General features: G+C 45.8%; 1 protein-coding gene across 1 annotated transcript in view; it reads right to left on the reverse strand.

Annotated features, from left to right (window-relative positions):
• The window catches only part of DNAH14 (dynein axonemal heavy chain 14), a gene marked incomplete at its 5' end in the record, with an annotated part of 313251 nt that overhangs the window by 241724 nt on the left and 56923 nt on the right, over positions 1-14604 (reverse strand). Inside the window, 1 exon segment of the mRNA XM_090036082.1 lies at positions 9630-9875. Coding sequence (XP_089892208.1) covers positions 9630-9875 — 246 coding nt within the window.

Raw genomic sequence — 14604 nt, forward strand, 5'->3', positions numbered from 1 at the left:
TTCTTTCTATAGATAAGAATATCCAAGCAAGCAAATCTACTCTACTGCTGATATTAATGGGCGTGTGCACCTAGATGGCTAATGCAAGGAGATGTACCTACTGAAGTTGTTCAGTTAGATATCCTAGGACTCCTATAGACACACAAGGAGCCTGTTCTGACACACTAGAAATCCAGCATATTGGAGCAGACTCGATTAATTGAGTCTGCTGGAGCATGAAAATTGAAATGCTCTGGCAGCTTTCTGCATCGCATGTATCCTTGTGCATCCCCATGCTGAAAAAATGGCGGCAGAGTGCTCTATATCTAAATAAAAGATGTTTAATGACCTTTAGTTCAAAGTGCCCCACCACCATTTTTTCAGCACAAAGATGCTGATACAGGTAATGCACAGGCACTTTTAATTAGTATGGCTTGCTAACTGAAGCACCTGGCACTGCATCCCAGAGCACATGTAAAAATGCCTGGGAAGTACAGTACTTAGTACTCTATCTGGCAACTGAAATACCTATTTTAGAAGCTCCTTTGAGGAGGGAGAGAAAGGGGTTTGGCAGAGGTGTTCTTGCCATTGATGTAAGTCATCATCAGTCACACTCTGGAAATTGACTTGAGATAATATAAGACAATAATATGAAGCCTCATTCTCACATAAGAGTAGATGCCTTAGCCCTGAAGATCAGTTGTACTCATCATACCTCCCACTGTAGCAGAAAGATGTTTGTTGCCATTGTCACTAATGGATGTGAAGAAGTAAGTTCTGACTATTGCTGTCTAATTGACCTTCACCAGGAGACGAGAAGGCCATGATGACTCAGTCTTAAGGAACGTAAGTTCTTATTGACAGAGAGCCTGAAGTGGACCCTATAAACTTAAGTCTCTGAACTGGAACTGGGTTTGATTTTGAAGTATTCACATTTCGGTCTAGAACAGGGGTCAGCAACCCCCAGCACATGTGCCGAGCACAGCACGTGAGGCCATTTTGCTTGGCACACCACCACCAGTAGCTGCTGCCAGCCACGAAACCTGGGCTGCTCCCAGTAGGCAGCTGGGAAACTTCAAGCCCTGCTGCAAGCAGACCAGGCTCTGTAGTTGGCAGAAGCTACCCAGAGCTTGGGCCAGTTGCAGCCAGGAGGCTGCAAACATCTGCTCTGGACTCCGGCATCAGCTCCATACCGGCAGGTGTGCATGCGCTGTGGAGTGGACAGTGTGGGAGGGGCCTGAGGCAGTAAAACCCTGGCATCTTCCCCACTGCTGGCATAGAGCTAATAACTGGGCTCCAGAGCTTGGCACAGCTGTTTGTAGCCAGCCTGGCAGCAGGCAGGCTGCAAACAGCTGCACTGGGCTCCACAGTCCTGGCATCAGCTCCATGCTGGCAGTGACTGCACGTGCACCTCAGAGCAGACAGCAGGAGGGCTATGCTGCCTCAGGCCCTAACCCCACCATCCGCACTGAAGAGCACGTGCATCTGCTGGTATGGAGCTAATGCCAGAGCCCGGACCAGCTGTTTGCAGCCTCCTGGCTGCATCCAGCTCAGGCTCTGGTAGCTGCTGCCAACCACAGAGCCCAGGCTGCTTGCAGCAGGCTTTGCAGCTGAACCTGCCTGACTCCCATCTGTTCCGAGCCCAGCCCGCTACCAGGATGAGGCTAGCACTGCCCCTTGCCAGGAACATTTCAACTTTTGTGGGCTTAGCTGTGCAGGGTGGATGAGTGGTTGGGCTGATGGGTAGGCTGGGTCTTCAGCCAGCTGTGCTGCAGCCTGGGGGCTGACTCCCCAGGGAAGTACAGGGGCTCTGGCGGGACCAGGGCATTGTTAGGTTGGACTTTGCCCAGTGGCCCAGAAGCCTGGCTCCATGCGCCTGCGCATCTGGTTCTGCGTGACTGTCTGCCTCTGTCTGGTTCTGTGTGTCTGTACGTGCACATGTCTGATTCTGGATGTGTGTGCACATGTGTCTGTTCCGAGTGTATTCTGGCTCTCTGTGTTTGTCCACATGGTTCTCTGTGTGTGTGTCTGTGTGTGTGTGTCGGGTTTGCTCTCTGCTCTTCCTTTTCTTTCTCTTTCTCTCTCTCTCCTTTTTCTCTTATTTGTCTCTTTTCTCTCTCTCATTGCAACATGCTCACCAAAAAAGGAATACACAACAACAAAGGCAACATTTATGATTATTAAATATACTAATATGCAGTATGTCCAGCCATGTACCCTCCCCCCACCCCAGGCTCCCACCCTCATTTTGTTTTTCTGGCATGCTGGCACTCCAGCACCTTCCAAGGTAGACATTATGGTTTTTTTGGCACTTGGGCCAAAAAACATTGTCTACCCTGGTCTAGAATATGAAACTGTGTAATGGAGGTTTCCTGCCATGTCTTAGGAGGAACTAGTTGTTTAGGAAAAGGTAAGTTGTGATATTCTTCTTGAAGACAGCCACAGCTGCAAGCCTCAGTGAAAGCTCCTGAGGCGGTCAAGAGACAGGGTAGTAAGACACTATTTTAGTAATGGTCTTGCTCTACCACAAAGTGGAGGTATTTCCTGTGGGAAACGCATGATGGTGCTGTGAAAATAAGGATCCTGTAGGTCAAGAGATGCAAACAAATGTCTTGGCTGCAAGAATGAAATAATAATACCTAACAATAATTCTAAACATAAGCTTCCAAATAAAGGAGTTTAGCTTTAAGTCCAAGATGATATGCTGTCCTCCTTTTCTTTCAGGGACCAAAATCCAGTCACCGTAAAATCTATTTCCTCAGAGAAAGAACAGAGCTTCTAGAGTGGTTTCTAGCTAGTGTATGGGTGACATTTATGCTTCTTCTTTAGGGCAGGTGGGTTAATCTCTAAGAAGCAGAACATATCCTTGAAATCTTTGATGGTATGCAGTATGAAGTGGCTACTATTTGCTTCAGATTCGGCCAATTTTGGGTACAATGATTTAAATCACTCCCCCAAATCGATTTGGCCAAATCCAATTCTGAGATTTGGCTGCTGCTGAATTGGCTAAATCTCCAAATCACACAGGCCCCATTTCCCACCTGCTCTCAATGGCTGCCTCGCCCACCCAGCCCAGCTCCCGACTCTTTGAAAAAAAAATCCCCCACTCACCGACCACTGCCAGGCAGGGGGGAATCCCTGCTGCCCCCCACTGCCCCATGCCACATGGGGGGCTCTGCCACGACCCCCCTGATCTGCACCTGCTCTCCCAGCCCTGCCCTCCATGGCTGCCCCACCCACCCCAGCTCCCAGCCCTTAAAAAAAAAAAGCTCCGACTCACCAGCTCCTGACCGGTGGGGGGGAGGGGCAATCTCTGCTGCCCCCCACTACCTCACACCACATGGGGGGCTCTGCACAAGCCCCCCAGAAGCCCCGAGGCTGCTGCAGCAGCCAGTGAGTCTGGGGGTTATTTTGGAGCTTTTTTCTTAAAAGGCCAGGAGCTGGGCCTGGCAGGACAGTCATGGGGGGCTTGTGGCAGAGCACCCATGCAGCATGGGGCAGTGGGGGGCAGCCGAGATCATCCCCTGGCTGGGCAGCACCCAGTGAGTAGGGGCTTTTTTTTTTTTTTAAAGGGCCAGAAGCTGGGGCTGGTGGGGCAGCCATGGGGGTGGCTGGGGGAGCGGGCAGGGGATGAGTCCTGGCAGGGGTCCCCCATGGACTCCTCCCTCCTCCCCTAGCCCCTTCCCCCACCCGCTACTTACCAGCTCAGAGACCAGGTCCAGCTCCCTGCTACAGCAGGCAGGGGCTGCCTGAAATCGCCAAAGCTCTCCAAATTGATTTGAAGAGCTTTGAATTGATTTGGACCTTTTAATTGATCTCCTGATTTGATTTGGATTTGGAGATTCAACCACTGAACTGGGTTGAATTTCCTCCAAATCAAGTCAGCACTTAAAGCTTCACACTGCCCTAGTGTGCAGAGCGTCATCTATTTACAGTAGAATATCTCTGCCCCTTCAAAAAGAAGCCCTTCAGAATATCCTGTATTTTCACAGAGCCAGAATAAATGTCTCTAGGTCATAACTGTGCCAAATCTCAAATACCTTGATGAGAGCTGCTTGAAGTGAGGTTTTCATCACCAAATGTCTTTCTTCAAGCAGGGTAGCAATTAATTTTCTGGAGCCTGGCAAAAGTTTGACAGAAAAAAAAATGCCAGGCACTCACAGAATATAAAGCTATGTTGAGCCAACACATTTTGATGGTTGGCTTGGAACCCGTTAGTACTACCAAGTGTGTAGTATCAAATCCAGGGTCTTCAGCTGTTTGTCTTTTGAGCTGTTAAAAAACAAATGTTCCTTTTTGTCTCTTACAATGACCAACCTGTAAGCTGTAGGTGGAGTACAGAAAAATCGCACATCCTTGGAAGGCACTTAACAATGTTCGTCAACATTATATATGATCAGGGCAGGGGTGACAGGCATTTACCATATAATTCTTGCAGGGTTTATTATGGTCTCATTTGACAGGAAAGGCTAAGTTATTTGGTAAAGAAAGGATGCAAGATATCTGCAAAACTATGCATAAAAAAGTCTTCAATTTTCTCCACAAGAATTTGGAAGGCCTACGCCACCAATCTCTTAAGGTCCTGGAAGCATAAGAAGTCATTCATCTGTGATGTTGAAGGAGGAAGAACTGCCTCATCAAGACAAGAGGAGAAAGACAGTGGTTAGGGTCAGGCAACGCCTCTAAGTTTCATAGTTGTTAGGGGCTGGAAGGGACCTTACAGTTAACCAGGTCCAGCCTCCCCTGCACTTGGGTGGGAAACTGGCAGAGTGTTCTTTACATTCAAGAGAGATCAGACCCAAAAATAAGTAGGAGGGCTCTGCACTGTTGAAAAAAGACTAACGGGACCGTAGGTAACTAGTCTGTTTCTGGCTTCATCTCCAAGTAGAAGGTCTGTGGCAGAAAAAGAACACCAAGACCATGAACTTGCAAATCAGGAGACATGAGGTGGTAGCCTAGAGCTACATCTCTTCTCCCTTAGAACAGTTTCCATAGAACTAGTAAAAGGCAAAATGATAAGTGTAATCCCAAATCACAGTGATTCTCAGGATTTGGAGAAAGTGTTTGGTGAGGAGACCTCCACCTCCCACTGGCAGCACAAAAGGGTCTCAAATTGGAGATGGTTCCACAACTGGAATCAGAGCTGGTGCTACTGAAGGATCTACAATCAGAGTCCACAGAGAGTCCAGTTCTGTCTGGATCACCAAGCTGTTCAATACTGTGAATTGAACCATCTGGAGGTCATGAGAATAGCAGGAGCCCATTGTAGTGCACTATCCCTCAGTGGAGGAACAAGTTTCACTGCAAAAGTTCTCAATCAGATCCACGATGACTAGGTAGCAAAAGGGAAGCTAAGAAGTACCTTGGGCCCTTACCCTTGCATTTACAAGATACCATAGAAGTGGACAGTGCCAATCCTTGTCAGGACCCACACTGGGACACAAACAGGAGGATAAGGAACTAGTGAAGAGTTTCCTTAAGGAACCATGGAGCAGGAATTTCTCTCTAGGGCCACTGACAGACATTAAAAAAGACAGAATTTTGCATGGCAAGAGGTGTGAGTCTGATATTGAGCATCAGATCCCATAATGCCATTTTGCTGGTGCAGGGGGAATCTGGGATCACAATCTCAGGCTCCCCCTGCACCAGCAATTTTCACTCCTGTGGTTGGGAGACTTATCATGAGTTGATCAGAGTTCCCTGCCCTGGGGATGCACTGTGCATTCCTATGGTGAAAGCTCCAATCAGCTGACAGAACTCCCATTGTGCTCCCCCAGCTAGGAGCCCCATCAGCTTCCAGTCTTTGAAGTACATGGAAGCCATTCCCCAGAGACTACGAGCACTGTCCACATGTTCAATTAAAGGCACAATAGGAACCAGCTACAAAGTTATTATACATATTTTGTGTAATAACTTTGTCGGGTCTTCCTGGTTTTATCACACCATTAACTGAATAAACCTGTGGCCAGGTCACTAAAGATGACTTAACCAGTAAATTGCATCTTAGGTATAATGTGTCAAGAGTCAGCACAGCAGCTAGGTTAATTAGCCCCTAGCTAGCTCCGGTTACCCAAGTGGGCTTGGCTGCCAGCAACCTATTTCCAGATGGTTCTAACTACCTGTATGGGCAAGGCAACCTGCTTAGAAGCAGCAGCCCTTTCAGCACCCAGAAGGCTAAACAGGCTGGCTCTTGCTCATTGGTTCCTAGTTGCTGCCTTCTGCCCAGGTCCCTACTTCCTCACTGATGGTTTGCGACCCCCCCACCCCCCTCACTACCTCATGGCTGCAGTCTGAATCCCTCCTTCTGGCTCCTGACCTGTAGCTTGTAACTCTCCAGTGCCAAGCTGCAGATGCCAGGTAATTTACTTGACATTAGATCTGTGCTCACTGGAGTAGAACTTCTGTACTATTGATGACAAGGATGTGTTGCAGAAACTGCCTAGGGAGAGAGCCCTAGCAGTCAGGCAGGAACCCCACAGGCGCAGGTTACTGTGGAGGCAGGCCTAAAGAGGGAATCAGCCTTTACCTGCAGCTGGTTAGCTGACTGGAAGAGGCAGGGCCCTGGACACATATAAATCGCAGGGCTGGGATTAGAGAGGCAGTTCCCTTCCAGCAGTCAAAGGGGACGGAGCATCTAGGGAAGAATTGCTCAGAGATGCTGCACCTGGGGCTAATGGGGCTCCAGCAGCTCCCCAGGTACCCTTGCCTACAAGGTACATAGTGCCGGGGTAGAAGTTTAATTCTTTTAAAGGGGCAGAGCGCACCCTGAACCTTTTGTATTATGTTATAGCCCAGGGGCTTATATTGTGGTTGCTGTCTTATAAGACCAGAGGATCAGGCTTAGGCTATTGGGGAAGGAGAAGGCCTCACTGGGGGCCCACTATAGTGTGGGGACCCCAGCACCAGTGTGGGCACTGTATTTGGGGTGCACAGACCCCCAGTGCCAAGGGGCGCTGAGAGAGACAGGACTGCGGAGAGCCTGGTAATGATTGTAGGCCAAGGTGAACTAAGGCCTTGGAGAGACAACATGTGAATGCCATCTGTGAGGCCTGGGGCATGGTAAAGGGGTGGCTTGGAGCCACGCAACTAGCCCATAAGGCTGCGGGTGTCCTGGGAGGCATTCATTTTGGAGCGGAACCCAAAAGGGGTCAAGGAACTCACAGGGTTCAGTGAGGCCCATCAGGACCGTGCCCAAAATACAACTTGAGGGCATCTTCCCTATTTACTATAGCACACCAAAATGTGGCAGACAAGAAAGAGGGTGCCTGTTGGACAACAGTGACATGGTCAAGGAGCTCTAGGGGTATCATGGCCATCCCTGAGGACCCCATTCCGCAACAGAATGGTCTTCTCAAGAGGACCATGCAGCCCTGTATCATTAGCATCCAACTTAGTCCTACACTCCAGATATTAGAGGGTGACCATATAGTTTACCTAGAAGATAACCTGGAAACTAGCTTTGCCCTCCTTCCTGGTGAACAACTTAAAACGCTACATTTCCCAAGGATAGGGATTCCCTAATAAAAAGAAGCACTTAGAAAGTTTGCCTGAAGCAGGCATAGCCTTGCTGCAGGAGGAACATAGCTACATAGCTTAAATCCAGGTGGCCTGGAAGAAACTCTGGCAAGTCAAAGGAAAGGTGTGGCCAAAGTGTGGTGGAGGGAAGGGGAAGAAAATAAAACTTCAAATATTATCTTGCTGGGATCCTATTAATCTTGCTGGGATCCTATGATCCCAGCTGACCTTCTGCCCCTGAGGCAGGGGGTTAGACTCAGTGATCCTCTGGGGTCCTTTCCAGCCCGGAAGTCTGTGAAACTCACTTAGCTATAAGAGCCACATAGGAGACTTAATGTCTCACTAAAATAAATATTGAAGACCAGGAAAAAGGAAGAACAACAACTACCACTACCCCGCTTCCTACTCCTTGCAGAAATGAGAAGAAAAAGTAGTAAAAAGGTGTGGGGAAGGTACTGAGAACAGCTTCATGTAAAATGCTGTCTGGGTTAGCCAAGAGAATATCTCATCTCACCCCAAGACAGATGAGAGGAACAGAGAAACTAGAATCACATATTGCCCTTTATACGCTAGATCCATTCTGTATGGATATTTGAAGGACTCCAGACTTGAGCATTTGAGACATGTGAACACCCAAAGTAAAAATGAGTATGAACAAGCATTTAAAAATAAAAACTTAGGTTACATAACCCAATAATACCAAAGTAAAGTTAGAAAATATGCATCCTGATTTACTTCACACACAGGATTAATTATTTCACAAAGAAAAATTACAATCAGATAAACACCCTATGCAATTGATAGTCTCTCTACAATTCAAGCATACTGCATAATATTAGAGAATGGGAAGACTCAGTAAAGAAACTCATGTATCTGATATCATGACTGAATTAAGGACTTCATAACTTACTTTGTATTCAGTACTTTTTTCCATTTTAGCACCTGTGATTTCTGTAAGATTCCTTTTTCTCTCTACCCCTTTCTGAGTGTCACAAAGCTTTCACTTTTTCTTTTATCCTTTTCTGTTTTTCCTGTGTGATTTTGGTGACTTCATCTACTCATAGAACTTCAGTTAACATCTCTACCTTGATGATTAACAGATAATGTTCTCCAGACTTGATATTTCCCCTTTTTCTCTAGTTCTGCATCACAACTGCTCTCCCTGACATCTTTCTGGAGGTCTTGATAAAACTTGTGTTTAGCATACCTAAAATTAATCTTTTTTCTTTCTGCATACACCCAAACATTGTTCCCTGCAACATTTATGGTTTGTTTCTACACTATACAATAAAAATCAGTCCTTTCCTTCAATCTGTCTGGGCCAGTAAAATGCTCATTCACGCCCATCACCGTTTATCTTTACTACTACAACTATGCTACATCACACACACACTCTCACTCTCTCTTAGTGCCATCATTCTGACTAGACAAATTCAGGCATAAAAAGTCATGCAAACAAGAACAGAAAGCTAAAGAAAAGACAGGTGCTTTAGAAGCTAAATTAGTTTTCCCTAAATCTTTTTTCTGTTTAATTCCTGCCCTGAAAGGACATAGCTTCTTTTATCTTTTGACAGAATTGAACATAAAAAATATGCAAAGTTCTATCAAAATAAAATAACTCCCCCCCACACAAAACCTTATTACTAACTGAATAAACTTAAACATGAGTTCTCAAATGCTGAACAAAACATTTAGCACAAAGGTAATCAAATACAATCACAACACTGCATAGTATTACATAATACTGTGTTGATGTAGAACTTCTGAGATCTTTGAAAATACTTGTAACTAGTCACAACTCCTTACAGCATCACACACATAGGAATGAAAACTTTTACAAGGGATTTCCAGGTAGGTTTTCAATGTAATTTAAAAAAAGCAATAAAGTATTCTATTAATTCAATTGTACACACCACTTGCAAATTTTATTTCAGAAAACACATTCAAGTATTCAATTAAAACTTCCTTTCTATTACAAATATGTATCTTGCTACTATGCATATGGAGGGGTGTCATCTGAAATGAATTCCAATGAATAAAAAAATTAACATAATCCTTAACAAAAAAAATCACCTATTACTTCGGCAACACTTAAAATATTCTACAGACATTTGCAAATGATGAGTAACCTTTACCTTAATTGGTCCAACATAGCAGGAGCCCTTAATTGTTGAAATTGTTACTTGAGAGTCTTCTAACTGAGCTATTATATCTTCAGCTGATGAAATAATCATGATAGTTGAAGCTTCAAAATAGTGAGGAGATAAATGGAAATCAGTTTTGTTCCAAAGATCTATTATTTTATTCAGCATTATTTCAAGGGTAGCTTCATTTGTAGCAGTTATCGATATTTCATTTATTTCTTTCTTGTACTGAATCATCTAGAGTGAGAAAAAAACTTACTTAATATCTAGCAAGGTATTACCTTACCTGTATTTGTACATTACCTATACAGATGTTTTGGTAACTATACAGATGTTTTGGTAAATAGCTGAAATATACATATTTCTGCAAAATATATGAAATTCATATTTAATTTTCAGAAATGGAGCCTGACTGAACCTGTTTAAAGGTCAACTGTAAACAGCCGTATTTATGTATTGTATTTTAAGAAGTTAAGAGTGGAATTCTATTTTCCTTTGTGTCCATATGGCAGCTTTCTAGCCACATAAGTGGCATTTTTGCTACTTAGACCCAGGCAACAATTTTACTTCACCTGAACTATTGCCACATAAGACTAAGCTTGCACAGGTAGGTTACTCATTGGCCATGCACATATGAATATGAAATGGAGATGACTGCAGGTGTTAGATGGAGGATAAGGCCAGAAGCAGCCATTTATCATCCAGATTTGAGGCCCGGTTTGCCTGGAGCCCAGATTCAAGACATGGACAGAGAGACTGGCAGAGTTCATCTGTTCCTCAGACCAATACCTTTTCCTGCATATCCACACAGGATTCCAATATTGCTCGGAATTATACTGAGTAAATTAGGCCTGAAGCTCTAGGTGGGAGGATTAATATATTTGGAGCACTGAAAATGTTCTCATAAATCCTGCCTGTTCATGATAAAGGCCAAGGTAGAAACCATCACATCATGGAGGTAAACATGGCTAAGGTGCTGTCAACATGAAGGCTTTGGATGTTGTGGTTCCATGGCTAAATAGCCAGGATGATCTCTTTACAGAAGATGGAAAGAAGGAAGACATGCTCAACAACTATTTGCCTCAGTCTCCCCCCACTAAAAATAAGCTTCAAACCAGACAATTAATTTAAAAAATTATATAAGCAAGGCTGGGGGGTCATGATAAACAAAAAAAATGCAGAGTTTTTGACTGGTCTGAATGTGAGAGAGAGAAGGAGCCAACGTGCTCCAAAGCACACGGGCTAAACAAAGGCTCAGTGACCCTAGGTCCACCGCCCCAAGAAGCCCGGCAGAAATCTCCCTTACCCAGGTGTTTTGGGAGGGGAGGGGCAGAGAACTCCCACGCTGGTATAAAGAAGAGCCCAGGACAGGAAAGATGGAGGAGCGCAGAACCAGGAGGAGCAGGAGCGCGTCAATACACGCTGCAGGGAACTCTGAAAGCGACGTGGAGAGCTGGTAGGAGACTTGCAGAGAATAAGCCGCACAGCGGTGACTTAGAGCCAAGACTACTACTGACCCGGCCGAGCGCAGAACTGTTTGTTTACATGCCGGGAGCTGGCGGGGCCTGGCAGAGAGAATTGTACCATAATACCCCTAATAGAGAACCACTGTAGATTTGGCGGTACCGTAAAGCATGTAAAAGTGGCACATGCCAAAAAGATGGTGGCACAGGTGGACTTAATGCACTAAAAGGAATTGTGGCAACCTCAAGAAGAGGCCCAGAAAAAGAGAGAGAGAGAGCCACCAAAGAGGGACTGACCTCCCAAAGGTTAATTTGTTTTGATCTTGGCTAAAACAGCAGGAACAATAACACAGGCCAGGAGTGCCTCTTTGTTTTCTTGTTTTCCTGTCTGTTTTTTTTATTGGAACTGAGGTCACGTTGCAAGACCAACTGGCTGGTCAGAACCCAGTGGAATGGGTGAGGTTGTAGGGGTAGTGGAGCCCTCAGGAACGTAGGACCCTGCAGGATGACAGTGAGACTACTAATGGGACTACAGATACAGGTAATGAACCAACTCCTTTAACATCAAGTCATGGCAGGCAAAATGTGGGCGTGTAGATCACCAATTGGAAACAGTAATACCCTAGTCGATTGGCAGGCGGTGTCCTACAGGTCTGCAAGTGACGGAGATACTTGACACTGAATGAATCAAAAGTCAGCAGGGCCTGATGAATTTCATCCTAGAATACTGAAGGAACTGGTAGACAGGGTCTCAAAGCACTTGGCAACAATTTTTTTTTTTTTACCAAGTTATGGAAGACAAGCAAAGTACTGGAGGACTAAAAAGGAGCCATCATAGTGCCAACCTTTCAAAAAGGGCAAAAAGACCAAGGAAGTATAGACCAGTTAATCAGACTTCAATACTCAGAAGTTACTGAATAATATTATAAAGTCCATTTGTAACCATGTGAAGGAAGAAAATCTGATCACAACCAGCCCACATAAATTTGTTAAGAACAAATCATGCCAAACAAGTTTGATTTCTTTCTTCAACAAGACAGCTGGTTGGGTGGATGAAGAGAATGCAGTGGATAAATGGTACTTGGATTTCAGTAAGGCTTTTGATAAAGTTTCACATGCATCTTTTCATAAAGAAATTGGAGAAACATAGACCAGACAAAGCTACTATGAGCTGGATAAACAACTGGCTTCATAGCCATAAGCAACAATTAATTATATATGGATCCATGTTGGAATGGCAGGAAGTCTCCAGTTCAGTCCCTCAGAGGTTTGTCTCGGATCCAGTGCTGTTCAACATGTTTATTAATTATTTGAATATTGGAATAGACAAGTTTCTGCCCAAATATGCAGATGAAATTGGGAAGACAGGAATAGAATTCATGAAGAGCTTAACACATTGGAAAACTGAGTTTCAGACAACAGGATGAAGTTTAATAAAGGCAAATGCAAGGTGATAAACCTTAGGAAGAATAATCAAAAGGACTAATGCAGAATGGATGATAACTGGCTGGGTAGCAGCACTTGGGGTTCTGGGATTGCAGACTCAGCAATCTGATGCAACTTCAAAAAAGGTGAACAATTTTGGGCTGAATTAACAAGACTATAAAGTGTATAACATGGGAGGTAACTAGTACTAATCTACTCAGTCCTGGTTAAGTATTGTGTGCAGTTCTGGGTTCCACATTTTAAAAAGAGCATGCAAAGAAATTAAAGAGGATCTGAAAGGGGGCAACATATAGTGATAAAAGATTTGGAAAAAAGCCATAAAAGACAAGAGGTTGAAAGAAAAGAACATGTTTATCTTACAGCAAAGGCAATTGAAAGGGCACACGATAGCAGCCTTTAAATATCTGAAGTGCTGCCAAAAGAAAAGGAAGAACAACTTTTCTCCCTTGCTGCAGAGAGCTGGACATCTATCAGTGGTTTGAAGTATTTAATAGCTCCTTCCTATAGATCCAGGGCATGGACAGTGCCCCTCACCCCTTTGCTTTACCTGTGGCAAGTTAGAGTGTTTTTGATGTTTTAAGCATTGTGCCCATTGGTTTGCAAGAGGGCTGTATGTGAAGCTTAAGTACAGATTATATTACAAGTGTCAAATTCATCCAGCTGCCTGGGATTGGGATGCAAGCCCCATATCAGACCCACATATAGGCCCCATGCACCAGTCACAGCACAGGGCTGGTCCAGCATGGGCAACTAATGTAGCACATATCCTGGACCAGCCCTGTGCACTGCAGTCAGTGTGTGCCGGCATTGGCCTTCAGCTTGCATGTGGAGCTGCCATGGAATATGCACTGCATGAGCTGTGCATACCAGACCAGTATGGCATGCTGGCTCCAGTGGTTGGGACTGGTATGTGGGCCCGATCAGGACTGGCCCTGGAGCCAGCGAGCAGGAGTTGTCTGGTGGCGCACTGCATGCAGCATATACCCCACACTGGCCCACTTTGGTGTGTGTAGCACATGTGCTAGGACTAGCCAGGCATGCCACATGCAACACAGCAGTCCCATGCTGCAAGACCCACAGATGAGATCCTAGGAATTCACAGGCCAGATCTACCACACAGGGGATATGTCTACACATGCATTTGATATGAGACCAGTTTACTTGTGAATAAACTACTTGCACATAAATGCTCCCAAGCAGGCACCTACATGTGCAGGGTTGCGGCTGTTCCTGCTTCCTGAGGCCCCCAGGCCCTTCCTGGGGCCCCGCTTACCGCTGCCACACTCCCACCACTGCTAGCACTGCCATGCCCCACCAGCTGCCAGGGGCACGTGTCGTACATGGTGGTCCTGCTCCTCCTCGAATCGGGGACCCTGCCTTTCTGCTCTTCCCCTACCTCATGTAGGCCTACACTGACCACTTGGACCCCTTCCAGGCACACTTCAACTGGTGCCTGGGCCAGAACTGTGCCCAGGTGGAGTGCACCTTCAGGTGCCTCAAGGGATACTGGAGCACTCTCACTGCCCACCTTGAGCTTAGCAGACAACATCCCCTGGGTCATTGTCACAGTCTGTGTGCTGCATAACATCTGTGAGGCTTGAGGAGAGCTCTTTTGTGAGGCCTGGACGGAGAAGTTGCACCAGGGGGAGGATGCCTGACAGTGGGAGCACCAGCTGTGGCAGCAGTGACAACAGTGGGACCACCCACTGAGGCCCCTGGCAAACTGCACACCCACCCCTGGGGGCCAGGGCACTGGCTGCAAGAGGCACAGGCCACAGGTTCACATGCTGCAGCAAGTCCAGCAGCCAGCGGGTTTGTCCAGGACAACAGCAGCCACTGGTCCTGGCACTGGTGGCTCCGCCTCTGGCAGCTGGTGACTGGCTACTGCACAGTAAAATGTCTCGTTTAGATGCAACCAGGCTGTATCTTTGATATGACTCGGTTAGAGAAACATTTGTCTAAGATGGTTTAGATAAGGATGATCCTTCCTTGAGCAGAGGGTTGCACTGGATGACCCTTTGAGGTCCCTTCCAACTATCCAAAGTAGGGATAGAAAA

The sequence above is a fragment of the Crocodylus siamensis genome, chromosome 1 (genome assembly GCF_052110815.1).
Source record: "Crocodylus siamensis isolate JL-2025a chromosome 1, ASM5211081v1, whole genome shotgun sequence".
Taxonomy (NCBI): Eukaryota; Metazoa; Chordata; order Crocodylia; family Crocodylidae; genus Crocodylus; species Crocodylus siamensis.